Source organism: Podarcis filfolensis (assembly GCF_964270895.1).
Source record: "Podarcis filfolensis genome assembly, chromosome: 7".
Classification (NCBI taxonomy): domain Eukaryota; kingdom Metazoa; phylum Chordata; class Lepidosauria; order Squamata; family Lacertidae; genus Podarcis; species Podarcis filfolensis.
Genome location: NC_139603.1, coordinates 7,921,981 through 7,938,574, shown reverse-complemented (window position 1 = coordinate 7,938,574; position 16,594 = coordinate 7,921,981). Strand labels below are relative to the sequence as shown.

At 44.7% G+C, this 16,594-nt stretch overlaps 1 protein-coding gene across 2 annotated transcripts in view; it reads left to right on the top strand.

Moving 5' to 3' along the window:
• LOC310767550 (disintegrin and metalloproteinase domain-containing protein 2-like) overlaps positions 1-16,594 on the top strand; it is a 41,743-nt gene that overhangs the window by 18,178 nt on the left and 6,971 nt on the right. Inside the window, exons 8-16 of one of the 2 annotated variants that reach the window (XM_083624650.1) lie at positions 641-712; positions 2,625-2,791; positions 6,140-6,221; positions 6,765-6,904; positions 8,852-9,050; positions 10,665-10,754; positions 11,706-11,904; positions 13,299-13,407; positions 15,184-15,325. In XM_083624650.1, the coding sequence (XP_083480776.1) occupies positions 641-712; positions 2,625-2,791; positions 6,140-6,221; positions 6,765-6,904; positions 8,852-9,050; positions 10,665-10,754; positions 11,706-11,904; positions 13,299-13,407; positions 15,184-15,325 (1,200 nt within the window). Of the gene's footprint in view, positions 1-640; positions 713-2,624; positions 2,792-6,139; positions 6,222-6,764; positions 6,905-8,851; positions 9,051-10,664; positions 10,755-11,705; positions 11,905-13,298; positions 13,408-15,141; positions 15,326-16,594 lie in introns of both variants that reach the window. The other variant, XM_083624649.1, reaches the window with a different exon arrangement.

Genomic DNA, 16,594 nt, shown 5'->3' with positions numbered 1-16,594 from the left:
CCTGGCCAGCCTCAGAGGCACCATTCGCCTGCGGAGCTTGTAGCCAGGGTTGCTGCAGCAAACAACTCCTCCTTTGGGAGGCAGAGACGCAAGAGGGCATCAGAGGAGGGAGGGAAGGAAAGAGGGACAGAGGCCAGTGTTGCCTTCGGCACCCCTGGCCATCTTTTAGGCACCCCAGGGTGCCATGGCACACGGGTTGGAAACCACTGGTGTAGTGGATAGAGTGTTGGTCTTAGGTGGTGAGATTTGGCATATAGGGTCAACTTGGCCTAGCCATTTTCTCTCAGTCTAATCTGGCTTGCAGGGCTACTACTGAGTATAAAATGAGATATATTAGCAGTAGACTGCAATTTAAGCGTGACAGGAGGTTGTTGAGGACCCTGAAGTGCATCTCACCCTGCTAAGATTGTTTGATTCACTGCTATCCTACAGACACACATGCCCTGAAAGGCGAGCTCTAAGTGCATTCAAAGCACTTCACATCTCTTTTCCATATATGGTGGCCCAACGTTTGGTTCAGCTCTCAGACCAAGTTGCATATGACCCAGTGTTCTGTTGCCAACACTGACAGTCTACCATAACTATTGTCTATTTTATTGTTTATTTTTGCTATGATGCATGCAACTGTTTTTCTCTCCAGTACAACTTTTTGGGTGGAAGCAAAGAAATTGTAACCGACAGCATAGCACAGCTTATTGGTTTTGTCAACAGTGTAAGTGACTGCCATGTTTTGTTTTTCTTTTGTACTAACAAGAACCACTTGGATGTTTTCACTTGGCTATCACTCTTTAACAGCCTTGTCTTGCAAGCATCTGCTCTGGCAAAGTAATTGCATAGCACTGGATGATAGGAATATAGCGGTACCTTGGGTTAAGAACTTAATTTGTTCTGGAGGTCTGTTCTTAACCTGAAACTGTTCTTAACTTGAGGTACCACTTTAGCTAATGGGGCCTCACACTGCCACCGCGCAATTTCTATTCTCATCCTGAAGCAAAGTTCTTAACCTGAGGTACTATTTCTGGGTTAGCAGAGTCTGTAACCTGAAGCGTCTGTAACCTGAGGTACCACTGTACATGCACACTCATGAGGTCATGGCTTGTGATCTTATTTAAGGTTACCAGATGTCCCCATTTCCTGGGGACAGTCCCCAGATTTACAAATCAGTCCCTTGACAAATTCCATCTGACTAGCAGGAAGTTGAAAAGTGTCCTCGGATTCATTGAAAAAGATATGGTAACCTTAATCTTATTTCAACATTACAATGTTACATTAAATGTTCATCTTGGAAAGGGAGCATATAAATAATGTATGCAAATAAATAAATGGCCAGCACTTATCATTATGTTCTGTTATGTTAGACAATTAGGTCTTGATCCAGCTAAATTAGTATAGATTACATTCCATTTAAATCGAGATACCACTTAGTTGTGACTAACTTAAATAGCATGCATGGTTTCAGTGGTACTGACCCTACAACAGAAGACAAGATTGGCATGTCTGACCCTTTTAGGACATAATGTTAAACCATAGTTTAACATGGTTTAAACAAACAGAGGTGCTCAACATGATGTCTTCCAGCAATTATTAGATCACAGCTCACATCTGTCCCAGCCAGACCTACATTGGCTCCCAGTACGTTTCTGAGCACAATTCAAAGTGTTGGTGCTGACCTTGAAAGCCCTAAATGGCTTTGGCCCAGTATACCTGAAGGAGCGTCTCCACCCCCATCGTTCAGCCCAGACCCTGAGGTCCAGCGCCGAGGGCCTTCTGGTGGTTCCCTCACTGTGAGAAGTGAGGTTACAGGAAACCAGGTAGAGGGCCTTCTCAGTAGTGGCACCCGCCCTGTGGAATGCCCTCCCATCAGATGCCAAGGAAATAAACTATCTGACTTTTAGAAGACATCTGAAGGCAGCCCTGTTTAGGGATGTTTTTATGTTTGATGTTTTAATATTCTGTTGGGAGCCGCTCAGAGTGGCTGGGGAAACCCAGCCAGATGAGCGGGGTAGAAATAATAATAACAGGCGTATGTACAAGATTCCAGTAGGGTTAAGTACAAAAAACAAAAACAAAACACTCATCAGAAACCTGCATCTAACACTTACGTTACGTGTAGTATAACATTCATGAATCCTCATTTCATGTTGCTGAAACCTGGCTACTATCTCCATCTTATCCCACCCCCACCCCCCAACCCTGAAGATTTACATTTGTCTGAATGGCCACTCCCTAGAAGAGTTTGGATTAATAAGATTAGATTGAATTATCTGATACCAGGATGTGGGTGACTGATTCTATTTGTCACAGCAGTCGCACTCGCTGCCCACCATCGACATGCACCCGGACAGTGTGTGTGTCGCAGTGTGTGCACTGTGGTGCCCCCCCCCAGCTGTCTGGAGGCTGCCTTACTGAGGCCACCGCCTCATTTGCCTCATGGGCACACCAGCCCTGAGCCCCCGGCTTTTTGCACGTGTGATGGCAAACTGGTGAGCCCTGGCACAAATTAGGACTGGGCTCTTACAATCACCCAAACCTTTGTGATGAATTCGTCAAAAATTAAGTTGGAACCGCTGAACATGTATTTTTCTCTGCCTTTATTTGAGCTTGCATTCTTTCCATCTTTTCAGATGTTTTCTAGCCTTAACATTACAGTTGTTCTATCTTCTTTGGAGTTCTGGACGGACCATAATAAAATCTCAACATCAGGAGAGCCCGATGTGTTGCTACGGAAATTTTTACGTTGGAAAAATTCATATCTTGTTCTACGGCCTCATGATCTGGCACTTTTGTTAGTGTAAGGAGATATCTTTTCTCATATAAAGCACTCTAATACTGCTATAGCATGCATACTCATCTACACTGAGAGATAGTGACTCACTAACGTAGGCACTTTCTCCCTGGGGCTCTGGGTCCCCAAGCACCCACAAGATTTCACCTACAGAGGCTGGGCACCCACAAAATACAGGGGCGTGGGCACCACATCCCATGGAAGAGAGAGTGCGGAGTTTGGGCGGAGGGTGGAAGAAAGTGTGGATTTCGGGTGGGAGGGGTCCAGTCGCCTCGCTGCTGGAGCTCACGCCCTGGACTACGACATCATGATGTGGGGTGTGCTGGGCACCCACAGTGTGGGGCCCGAGTCAGTGCTGTTGTTGTCTAACATTTCAGAGAGGCGTCTTTCTGGTGGGGACTGAGCCTGGAACCTTCTGCATGGAAAGCAGGCATTCCACCCCTGAGCCATAGCTTTCACCCTTTACTGAAATATTTATCATAGAACATTGTGTCCTTCAACAATATTTCTTCCTTAGAGTAGTTAGCAAATATAAATAACATAGCCTTCCATTAAAATGCAGTGCTGTGCAAACTAGGAACCGACAGATCAGTTTCAGTCCACTTCATATAGCCGTTTTGCATGTGCTCACATTTGACATGTGTTGTTTGCACATTCCATGTGCAGAATTCCCCCCCCCACTGAAAAATCATCCCAAATGTAGTAGTTTTTTTAAAAAAAACACTTACATGGTGGTCTGATGGATGACTCTACATGTTTTCTTTTGTTTAACAACTCAAGCAGCTAGAAAATGATAACTGCCATATTTTTCGCTCTATAAGATGCACCAGACCACAAGTTTTTGGAGGAGGAAAACAAGGAAAAAATATTCTGAATCTCAGAAGCCGGAACAGCAAGAAGGATCGCTGCGCAGCGAAAGCAGCAATCCTTCTTGCTGTTCTGGCTTCTGGGATAGCTGCGCAGCCTGCATTCGCTCCATAAGACGCACACACATTTCCCCTTACTTTTTAGGAGGGAAAAAGTGAGTCTTATAGAGCAAAAAATACAGTATGTTCTCCCTCCACTGTCAGTGGTAGAATGCCTCTGAATACACTTGGTGGGACTCACAAGTGAGAAGAGTGCTCTTGCGTTGAGACCCTGCTTGGCCACTAAGAACAGGATGTTGCACTAGATGGGCCTTTGGCCTGATCCAGCAGCCAGGCTGCAAAAGTGGGCTGCAAAAGCATCTGGGAGTGTTATGGTGTATTGTCTCTCTAATGGGCTTCAGATGGGAAAAGCAGGTGGCTGCTCTGATGGCTGATGAGGGGGGTAACCTTTTTACTGTACTAATTTCCTACAAGGGCTGCCATGTCACCATGCCTTGTTGCTGCTACATTCCCTGCTTCGTGTGGCTAATGCCTGTTTTAAAAAGGAAACTGTGTTAATGTCAGCCCTCGGACCAATTAGTGGAAATCCTGCCCACTTTCCTAGGAGAATGCCCTGTTGAGCTTAATGGGACCTACTGCTGGGCTTGGGATTGCGCTGTTAGGATCAAAGGATTTTCAGCCTTTTTGTGCAGTTATCTGAAAAATATAGCATTGCAAGAGCGCCAGCAGCTGGCCATAGAAAGTGAACCGACCTTTCCGTAGGTAAAGCTGAAATAAAAAGTGCCTATGATCAGTCACTGTGTTGTAGATAGCATACCAGAGTTAAACCAGAGAGACCTGTTTCCAGATTCCTCTTCAGCCAGGAAGCTCACGGAATAATCTGGGTCCATCATTCTGTATTTGTTTATCAAGGAATAAATCCAGCATTGCGCTGTTACAAATGTTATGTCAGTGCAAGCATTTCTGCTTGCCTCCTGGAACCATCTCCCCCCCCTCCCCCTCTATGCTGTTCTTGGAGTACTCCGGATCCTGCTCCCAGTCAATTAGAGGGCATGGGGGAGAGGGGAGAAAGTCCCATTGTGCTAGTTTAAGTCTTTGCATAAGTTTGGACCAGGTACTGTATTTTCCACTCTATAGGACACACCCGACCATAGGACGCACCTTGTTTTAGAGGGGGAGAACAGGAAAAAAAATTCTCCCCCTCTCTGCACAGCGCCCCTTTAGCGAAGCGGCAGGAGAAATGGACCCCCTTCCATTTCTCCTGCTGCTTAGCTGAAGGGGTGCTGCACCTTAGCTGAAGGGGCACCTACCCTTCAGCAAAAGGAACCCGAAGCCTCCAGAGCGCAGCGGGAGCTCCCGCCGCGCTCTGGAGGCTTCAGGTGGCTATCTTTGAAGCCCGGAGAGCAAGAGGGGTCGGTGCGCACCTACCCCTCTCGCTCTCCAAATAGCTGCCTGAAGCCTCTGGAGCACGGTGGGAGCTCCCGCTGTGCTCCGGAGGCTTCAGGCGGCTATCTTTGAAGCCTGGATAGCGAGAGGGGTCGGTGCGCACTGACCCTTCTCGCTCTCCAGGCTTCAGCGAAAGCAACGCGAAGCCTCCAGAGCGTGGTGGGAGCGCTCCCACTGCGCTTCGGAGGCTTCGCGTTGCTATCGCTGAAGCCAAGGAGCCTGCATTTGCTCCATAAGATGCACACACATTTCCCCTTAATTTTTGGAGGGGAAAACATGCGTCTTATAGAGCGAAAAATACGGTAGTTGAATCCAGCACAGTATTTATTTCGTGCCCTTCCTCACAAAGCATTATGTCACAGAGTTGCCTGAGTTCCTTGGGTGAAGATGTGATGAAAAATGTCTACATATCAAATAATAGTTGTGCCACGTTAAATGCTCTTGATGTGGGGCAACATAAGGAAGAGAAATCAACTGCATCTTTGGACAGCTGTAGGGTGTTATGTTCACATTATCGATGGATCCAAGGAAAAGCCAATTTAAGACAACTAAGAGAAAACACCAGCCGAAGGGTATGTGAGAGACAGAGACTTCGCCAGCCTGCTGCCCTCCAGATGTTTTGGATTACAGTTTCTGTCATATCCAGCAATCTGTTGGCTGTGGCTGATGAGAGCTGTAACCCCAAGCAACTGGACAGCACCAAGTTGGCAAAGCACCTGCCATAGATGCAAGACAGAAACTGCACAAGAAAATGGTGTCCTTCTCTTGCATGGGAAAGCATAGAAGCACAGCTCAGGGGCCCCTGCCAGGAAAAGTTTCCCTTCTACTGAAAAATTCCAGCAGATGTTAGAGCTAAATAGCAGATTGCTCACCTGGGATTGTGGGCAAATGATGGTGGAAGAGACCAGCTGTGGCAACAAGACCTGGGAAAGCCACTGTGTATGTAATGTTCTCCACAGCTTCTTGATTATGTGAAGACTTTGCCATTTCTTTTGAAGACACAATCCCTTTAGCTACTCCACCATCTACTTTTGTGTTTTAGTTACAGGGAGAAACCTAATTATATAGGAGCAGGATTTATGGGGAAGCTGTGCCTCCGGAATTTTGATGCAGGAGTTGCTCTGGTACAGTATTGCTGAACTTTCTTGGCTAAAGTGTATATGTTGCCTGTCTTAGATTTAGGTATTGCAGGGGTGGGTAACCTGTGACCCTTCAGACTGAACATGCTCTGCAGACACACCCTTAGGGTATGAACAGGGATGCCAATTCAACTTCCCTGTCTTTAGAGCAAAGCACAATACGATCTTAGGTTCTACAAAATGAACTTAAATACAGTGGTACCTTGGGATAAGAACTTAATTCGTTCTGGAGGTCCGTTCTTAATCTGAAACTGTTCTTAACCTGAGGTACCACTTTAGCTAATGGGGCCTCCTGCTGCTGCCATGCCACTGCCACACAATTTCTGTTCTCATCCTGAAGCAAAGTTCTTAACCCGAGGTACTATTTCTGGGTTAGCGGAGTCTGTAACCTGAAGCGTCTGTAATCCGAGGTACCACTGTACTGAGAAGCTCCTAAAATACTGTCCTAAGAGATTTGTTTGCATTTAGTCACCCATAATGGAGTGGAATAATCTGGTTCCTGATTCCAGTTTCGCCTCTTCCTTCTAGTATCAGAAGTCCATGAGCAAAGAGCCATTCTCCGTCATTCTGGCCCAATTGCTGGGCCTTAACCTGGGGATGGAATATGACAACGGCAAAGAGTGCAAGTGCCCACGAGGCTTCGTCTGCATAATGAACACAGAAGCAGTGTAAGTACTATGACTACTGCACTGAACAGCTCAAAGGTAGTCCTACAGTGTTAGGACGGGACATAAGCCTCTGCTTGCACTTTTGATAGTGGAAGGCAGCAGCAGAGCTCATCTCCTATCTCAGCACTGTACTGAGATTGGAGATAACAGAAATGGTGGCTACTCTTCTGCAGTTTACCATCAAAGAACAGGCACAGGCTTATCTCCTGTGGTTTGTCAACAACAACAACATTTATTTATATGCTGCCCATCTGACTGGGTTGCCCCAGTCACTCTGGGTGGCTCACAACAAAAAATAGTAAAAGCACAATACAACACCACACACTAAAAACTTCCCCTCAAATTCTGGGAGAAATTCAGAGGCCAGGAAAGCCTAATTATGCCTGTGGGTCTGATGTTCCCCACTCCTGCCATAAGGAGTGAAGTTCTGCTATACCTGTGTATAAATAAGGCTTGTGCATTAGCAAACTTTGAAGAGCCAAAAATCTTCCACTGCTATTGATAGATTTGGTATCTGCTGTTACCATTTTGTACCAAATGTAACTGGAAAAAATCCAGTAAGTAGAAAGTGTAAAGCTTGTTTAATACTGGAGACCTGTGCTATTTCTCCCCTCAAGGTAATTGGAGGTGGTTTTAAAGACGGATCATGCTCTGTGCACTCATCTCTCCTTTTGTCTCTAGACAGCAAGTTCTTTCAGGTCTTTTGCATTCTTTCAATAATTACAAAACACCCACAACTTACATTTAAAATACAATTCCCTCCAAGAATCATGGAAACTATACTTAGTGGTTGTGAAGTGTAGCTCTGTGAGGGGTATACTACAATTCCCAATATTAATTGGGGGAAGTCATGTGCTTTAAATCTATGGTGTGGATGTTGACCACCTGAAAGTAGGACAAAATAAATGCTCAATTTTTAAAACTGCATCCTACCTTTCATTTTTTTATAGTGATTCAGTATAATTCCTTGGAGCCGTGTCTGCAACTATGCAGACTGTAACAAAACTTCTTGAAAACTTCATAAAAATGTTAAAAGGTTTTTATTTGTTTGTTTTTTGGTGGAAAAAAATGTTGCTCAGGTCACCTTCCAGGTTTCAGAGACTGGCCTGGCCTTCTGCTGCATGTCAGGAGCTCGTCCTACACTCGAGTAGGACCCTGGCAGAGACACATGCCCGACTGGCATGTTTTCTCCCTCCTGGTCGATCGTTCGGGGGCTTCAAAAGCTTTCTTCTGCCCGAATATCACAGTAATGTTCGGGCAGAAGAAACCGATGCCAACAGACACTGGCACACTTAGGGATCCGCAGAGTTTGCGCAGCTTGCGTAACAGACCTCAGCAACTCAGCATTTTGGCTATTCTCCTTTATTTACATATAAACACACACAGAGCACTACAACACGGCTCCCTCTCTCTCTAGCATCAGACAGCAAAGAGAAAGAACAAAGGACAATAGTCCCACTTCACGGAACACAGTACAGTGGTACCTCAGGTTACAGACGCTTCAGGTTGCAGACTCCACTAACCCAGAAATAGTACCTCGGGTTAAGAACTTTGATTCAGGATGAGAACAGAAATCATGTGGCGGTGGCCCGGCAGCAGCAGGAGGCCCCATTAGCTAAAGTGGTACCTCAGGTTAAGAACAGCTTCAAGTTAAGAACGGACCTCCGGAACGAATTAAGTTCTTAACCTGAGGTACCACTGTAACACAAACATCCTGTCTCCATCACTTCCCACTCTGTGGAGTCAAAACATACCACGTCATGTGAAAGACAACAATCCCATGACTCCAATCATGGAGCAGGAATTCTAACACTGCACTCGGCAGCCCTCCATTCAGCATGCATAAGAAGGAAGGGGCTCTTGTTTGTATTTTTTTATTAAAAATGTGTTGAGTGTGTATGTGTGCTTGCCATATAATAAAATCAGATTCGTCTTACTATGTTTCAGACTTTCAAGTGGAATTAAAGCTTTTAGCAGCTGCAGCATTGAAGACTTCCAATATTTCATTAAATTCAGGGGAGCCCACTGTCTCTCTAATCGACCCAATTTAAAATTGTTTTATAAGAAGCGAAGTGCCAGAAGCAAAGCGCTTTGCGGGAATGGTGTTCTGGAAGCTGGAGAGAAGTGTGACTGCGGCTCTGAAGAGGTCAGTACCTCCTAAATGTTTTCCAGGTTTGTTCATTTGAATGTGTGTCCTGCCCTGTTCCAGGGGTTTTGGGTTGATTATTTAAAATAAACAGAGAAGCAGACATTTAGAATAACTCCCACCTACCTCTGCCTCCAGGGCTGCTCAAACTCCTTTCGGAAAACTGGCAGTTGCGTGGCGAGTTCCCGCCTCCCCCCTCGGAAATAAAGACACGAGACACCAGAATTTTAGGTTAATGGGTCAAATTAGGCCACAACTTTATTGATTGCAGGAATTGAGCGGTATTGGTATTGGCTTAGGCATTGGTCCTGTTGACTAACCGGCTTCAGCCTGCTTGCTTGAAGACCGGCAAGGGTTAACCACCAGTAGGGGGAGTCCTGCTGATGCACATCAACTAGGAGCTCCCCCGGGGTCACCGGTTCGGCGTGCCATTCCCCACCCCCTTTCATCTTCCTTCCCCCCCTTTCATCTGCATAACAATACCCCTACCCAATCAGCTGGAGCAAGGAAAAAGGGAGATCCTCCGCAGCGCCGGCCCTAAATAGGGCGGGCCACGCCTCCCGGACCAGCCGATTGGCTGGCCGGGGAGATGACACGTCCAAGGATTCCCCCAGTATCGCGGGGGCAGCCCCCGCGTGCGTGGGGAGGGGCGTGAAGCCTGCAACCCCACCTCCTCTCCAGCTCGGAAGTGGCTCTGCCTTAAACCAAGTGGCTCTCCAAGGTTTCAGGCAGTATTCTCTCCCAGTCCTACCTGGACATGATGGGGATTGAACCTGGGACCTTCTGCATTCAAAGCTGATGCTCTAGCACTGAGCTACAGTAAGGTTACCAGATTTTTTCCCCAATGAATCTGGGGACACTTTTCAACTTCAGTAGGAATGATAGGATTTTGTCAGGGGACTGATTTGTAAATCCAGGGACTGTTCTGGTTGTTTCTGCCTGCTCCTGATGTGTTTAAATTGGAAAAATATTTGTCGCGTTCTCTTCTAGCACAGCTTTTGAAATTTAAAAACATCAACAACATGGTTATCAAATGAAAAACTATGTAGCAGTTATTTGAAAAGCCAACCAAAGCCAACAGGAGACCATATATGTGTGTGTGTGTGTGTCTGTGTGTGTGTGTGTGTGTGTGTGTGAAGACCAGTTTACTGTCAGGAATTTAAAACTAACCCTATATCGAAACAACAGTGCAAAAAGCTCATTGGCTTAGAGCCAGGTTAGTTTAGGGACCCATATATATCTGCCTAGGAATTAAATTTACCTTCGGGAATTGCCTCATGGGAATTGCTTTGTATATTAAAAATAGTATTATAATCAGGTTTATTTGAGTAAAATTTGAAGTCAACCTTTCCCTCTTGTCTTTTCCTTTGTTTTGAAATTCCTCTGTGTTAAAAAGCATAATGTAGCAGAAAAGATTTGGGCAGATTCCATGTATAAACCTTTACTTTTATTTATTTAATAAAATTTATACACTGCTTGATTATAAAACAGCAACCCTCAAAGCGGCTTACAAAAAAAGCTTTGGAGTTTCAGCTTTTACTTTCATGTTTTTTTTTCCACTGTCTAAACTCTTTACTGACCCCAAACAAAAAGCTGTATGATTTTTGTTTTCAGGAATGTAAGTACAGTAAATGTTGTACTAGCTCATGTACGTTTCTCCGTGGAGCAGTGTGCAGCAATGAACTGTGCTGTGAAAATTGTCAGGTAAGATGCTAAAGTACTCTCTTCACTGCCTTGGCCACACATTCACCTCAGTTTGTTTGAATCGACATTACAACTTCCTCTGAATTTTATCTCCGTAACCTCTGTGTTGCAGCCAATGCTCATCCTACACAAAGCCGACCCATCAAAGTTAATGGACATGGCAAGTTTAGTTTCATTAATTTCAGTGGGTCTACTGTGAGTAGAACTTAGTTGGTTACAACAATTTGCAGCCTGATGTAAGATGCTAATTAACACTGAACTGCAATCAGATCAAGAAAGAATTTCCTTTAAAGATGGAATGCCACTTTTGAGGATTTCCATATCAGCATTAAATGCTGGTGTTGTTCAAGGGCAGGGAAAGAATCTCGGGATCTCAGCGACAATGTAAGCACCGACACAGGTGAATGTGAAGGTTTACCAGAGTTCTGCAGAACATGTAGGAGAAATCCAAATCACAGAAAGGAGACATGGTTTTATTGATTGCAAAGCAATGCACATGGCCACCAGGCTAATGCAGTTACTGATCAAAGACGGCTCACTGCACTCAGAATTATACCTTCAGCGGCAACTCATCTAGCCTTCTGGCTAGAAAAGATGTACCTTTTCTGCTCAGCCCAAGGCAGGGCTTCACTAATCTCTGGGGAAGAGGCAGGATATAAATAAATATATAATAAAATGGTTCTACTACTACTACTACTACTAATAATAATAATAATAATAATAATAGATCAGTAAGATAGTCCCACAGTCTGTTTCCCATGGGATTCTTCATCAAAGCCTTGTTGCTCCCATTGCTCTGTCCCAGCTCCCTCCAAGCTAGCAGTTCGAAAGCACACCAGTGCAAGTAGATAAATAGGTACCACTGCGGCGGGAATCCTCCTCAACCCTAGCTGTTGTCCTCCGTGAAAAATGCTATTGATACTTTCCTTCTTCCTTTTCCTTTTCACCTAGTTCAAGCCAAGAAACACAATCTGTAGAGCAGCTGTAGATAGTGTCTGCGATTTCCCTGAGTACTGCAACGGCAGTTCGGCATCCTGCCCAAGCAATGTTTATGCCCAGAATGGCTATAGCTGTGCCTCTAATTCTGGCTACTGTTATGGTGGATCCTGTCAGTCGGCTGATCTACAGTGTCAGGATCTTTTTGGTGAAAGTAAGTGAGACAATTTGCTTTTTTGCTTCTTTTAAAAACAAAATGAAATATTTACCCTTAAAATCAACAAGCAAGCAAGCAAACAAACAGCTTCCTTCTGTAACCAAATAGTGTGTGCATGCCCACTCACACTAATACCATGAGCTTTCCTCAGCTTTTATACCAGTTTGCCCAGCCAATGAGTCCTGGGTTTCTCTTGGACTCTTTGAGCAGAATTCAGCGTCACACTATTTAGATTGTTCCATCAACAATGCAAGCATTTCTGCTTGGCAGATGAAATCATCTCCCCACTCCTCCCCCCACGCCCTGTTTTGGGGGATCTCCTGACACACCTGCCCTTTCACCTGAGCTGGCTGGAGGGGGAAGCCCATGATATTAGTTCTGCTGCCTTCCACGTTTGCAACTAGTCCCCAATATGGCTGGTTGCCAAGGCATGCTTCTTCTTCCTTAGTGCAGAAGATGGCCACCAGAATTCTGACTGGTATGACCAGGTTTATGCATTTTATGCCAACTTTAAAATCACTCTACTAGCTACCGTATTTTTCGCTCTATAAGACGCACCAGACCACAAGACGCACCTAATTTTTGGAGGAGGGAAACAAGAAACAAAATATTCTGAATCTCAGAAGCCAGAACAGCAAGAGGGATCGCTGCGCAATGAAAGCAGCAATCCCTCTTGCTGTTCTGGCTTCTGGGATAGCTGCGCAGCCTGCATTCACTCCATAAGACGCACACATATTTCCCCTTACTTTTTTAGAGGGAAAAAATGAGTCTTATAGAGCAAAAAATACGGTACCTAACTACACTTAGGCACAAGCCAAAATGTTGTTAGTTACCATGCCAACCTGTTCAGTTAGGTTGTTTTGGTGAAGCCCTTCATCAAATGCCTTTATGAGGAATCCTGCCTCCTCTGAAGGCCTATCTAGTCAGGATTCTGTTCTCACTGTAGCCATTGAGATGCCAAAAGGAAGCCTACAAGTAGCTCTCCTGCTCCTTCTGCCTCTTTCTACAGGAGGTTATACTGTATATAGATCCGTCATAGCTAGTAGCTATTTATAGACCTACCATTCATAATTTTGCTAATCCCCTTCTAAATCCATCTAAGTTAGTGACCTTCACTACATGTTGCAGTGATCTCCGTTGTTTAACTATGTGCTGCATGAAGAAAATATTTTAAATAACTAAATCTGCTTCAGTGAAAACAAAGAGTCTTGCAGCACCTTCAAGGCTAACAAATTTATTATTTGCGGAGGCAAATCTAATATATCAGACTTTATGCATCAGACTGATATGTATTTACACATATGAAAGTATCTGTTAAGAGCATTGCTAAAAGAAAACTATTAAATGTTTCATTTTAGTCCTTCTAATCAAAATCCTTTTAATATTTATAGAGTCAAAAAGTGCTCCACAAGCATGTTATGAAGAAATTAATGGTGAGACAGATAGATTTGGACACTGTGGGATTGACATAAGAAAGGGATTTAAGACTTGTTCTTTGCGGTATGTGATTAGGAAACAGAAGAAACTGTGGCAGGATGCTTGTGGGCTGGCAGCTTGGGCATCTTCTATTGTACGGTGCATGTTTTTACTGTTGATGTAGTATCAAGGTAGCCACGTGGAGTAGGCTGTCATGACCCTCCCACAGGGACTGGAACACCCAGTTGGAGGCTCCTGTGTCACTAGCTGAGGGATGGCACTGGGTTTCTGACCCTGACGCTGGTGGTCAGTCCCACTAAACTGTGGTTGACAGTCAGGTATCTGCTGAACCACATCCTACAGCATCAAGGCCAATGGTGCTGGAGCCAGGATTGCCATGGGCATCTTTTCCCCCAAGACCAAGTAACACAGTGTCTCCCACACTGTCAGTCCAATGGTGCAAGAAGCATACCAGATGGGAGGTCATAGAGGTTTACAAGCCCTCAGTTCACTACCAAGCAGGGGCGGATCTTGGTAATATGGTGCCCTGTGTGAGGCCCAAATTTGACGTCTCCCCCACTCCACCCAAAGTGCCTTCCAAAAGCCGGAGAAGGGAGGCACCGAGCTTTGAGAAGGAGGCACAAGGCTCCCTCCCACCTCCTTCCTAAAGCTGGGCAAGTGCTAACTAGGCTTTGGGAAGGAATTAGGAGGACTCCAGGATCCTGTCAGAGCCGTCACGCCTACTTCCAGTGCTTACTTTGGGAAGGTGCACCTTGACTCCTGTGCCCTGGGCGGGGGAACCAGTCGTGCTGCCCAAAATCCGCCTCTTTTCCAAGCCTTGTTGGAGCAAGTTGCACACCAGGCTCTGTCTCTGGTGCTGTAACAAGGGACGTGGGTGGTCACTGCGGACTAAATCACTGAGCCTCTTGGGTTTGCTGATCAGAAGGTTGGCGGTTTGAATCCGCATGATGGGGTGAGCTCCTGTTGCTCTGTCCTAGCTTCTGCCAACCTAGCAGTTCGAAAGCATGCCAGTGCAAGTAGATAAATAGGTACCACACACACACACACACGCACAAGCAAACCACACTGCAGCTAACTGAACACAACCAACCAAGCACTGGACCCTCAAATCTCTCGCAATGCCATCATAAATTAATAAATAAATATATAGAGGACCTACCTACACGATGCTGACATAAAAACCCTGCATGAATACTACACAACAGAACAAAAGATCAATGTCTCTCTCCCCTTTCCTCTCTCTTTTCCCCCAATCGCATATGTGTCTAGCACCAAATGTTAACGAACTGTGAAAAAAACTCTATGAATTGAAAGTAGAGACACTATATGTACTTTTTTGTCTGTTTGTTTTTGATACACAATGAAATCTTTAATAAAAACGAATTTAAAAAATAGAGGACATGACACAAAAGAAAAATGGATTGAGAGGAAGGATTAATTAATTAATTGTAGATTGCCTTTCACCAAAATGATTATAACGTGGTTCACATAAGAAAATCAATACAGCAAAACCATACAACAACAACAAATTAAGATATACCAAAATATATCCGTTGGGCACAAACGGTTATGCAATAATCTTTGATGCCAGATGTTTCAAAGGTTGAGGAATGGCAGCCCCTCCCGTTTGTCATCTGCGTGATGAAAAGCATGCATTTTTAGGTAACATGTTCAAAAACATACTTCCGTTGTCAAATCTGATATTTTGGAGGTGAAAAAAACAGATATTTCCAATACATAATCACCAACTCTTTGCAAATGTGTGATCCTGTTCTTTTCTCCAAATGCCTTTGACAGGGATATCAAATGTGGAAAGTTAATTTGCCTCTATCCAACCAGAAATCCTTATGTTGACATGGATGTTCCAGTTCTATACATTCCGTTCCAAGATACCCTTTGTATATCTCTGGACCTTCAACAACCAGAGGGTTTTCCGGACCCAATGCTGGTGAAAGAGGGTACAAAATGTGGAACTGAAAAGGTAAGGGATACAATCTGACACAGCATGACTATTACTGTTACTTAAATGTTGTCACCAGTGCGTATGGTGTCCTAAAGAGAAGCATGAGCAAAAGGAAGTCCACTGGTCTCATGCTTGAAGAACTTAAAATCTAAATTTCAGCTATGAAGAGACAGGTATGATGGGCTGGGAGTGATGGGAGAAGCAGAGATGGAAATCAGCAAATGCAGTTAGACGTTGTTAGTTCATAAAGTACCTAAAGCGGGGGGGGGGGACCTCAAGGCCAGGGGGGCTTAATTCAACCCTGCAGACTTTCCTGTCTCCTCAGGCGATGCCCCCTCCACATATCTCTTTTTTAAAAAAATAATTTTTATTAAGTTTTCCATTTAACAATCCAATCATATCACATTAATTATTCCAAATTATACCAATACATATCATAAAGTCCAAATATTTTGCCAAATTATAAATTTTTGTTGGGGGTTTCCATGCTTTGAATTCAGTAAGGATCCAGTCGTCTCATATTTCTGCTGCTTTTAGTATTCACCAGTCCCATCTTTCAATCTTCTTGTTGTTATCCTTTCTCTTCTTAATAGCCTCTGAGTTGTTTCCACAGGCGAGTTAAAGTAAGCAATATTATGCTTCTGTGTGAACTTTGTAAGGCTCTCCCTTTTTTAAAAAAAAAGCTGGTAAGTCTTTTGTTTGCAATAAATTCTCACACGCTGATCCAAAAGTCCTCCTCGGGCGGCAGACGCCATCGTTCTCAGTTCCGATGAAATAAAATCTAGGCATTTGCTCATTCATTTTCCCAGACAGGTTGCATCATAAATTAGGCTTTCCAGGGAAGATTTTGCCAAGTCAAACTTAGAATACAAACATGATAACAGAGTAATGGCTCGCCTCCCCCTCCACAGATCTCACCCCTCGTTGGCCATGCCTTGTGCCCTCCTGGACTGCTTTTGCTTGGCTACAACAAGTCCCTGAGCAGTGCTGATGGGTGGAAGAGGGAGAGAGGGGTGCGCATGTGAACCCACATAGCACGGCCACAGACTTGCATGGCCGGCTTCTGTCACCCCTCTTGTTCCATCCACTTTGGCATATGGCCCTTGGAAGACTAGTGGGAGGACGGTTTTTGGCCTGGAAGGGGTTCTTTGTCCCTGGCCTTCAGGTATTTACATGTTTGGCTTCCTTTCAGTTGGGGATGATGCAGTGTTCCTGGGGGCTCCCCATATGCCCATTAGGAGCATGCCATGGTGTTCTTCCTCCAGTTCTTCCTCTTCCTTTTCCTCT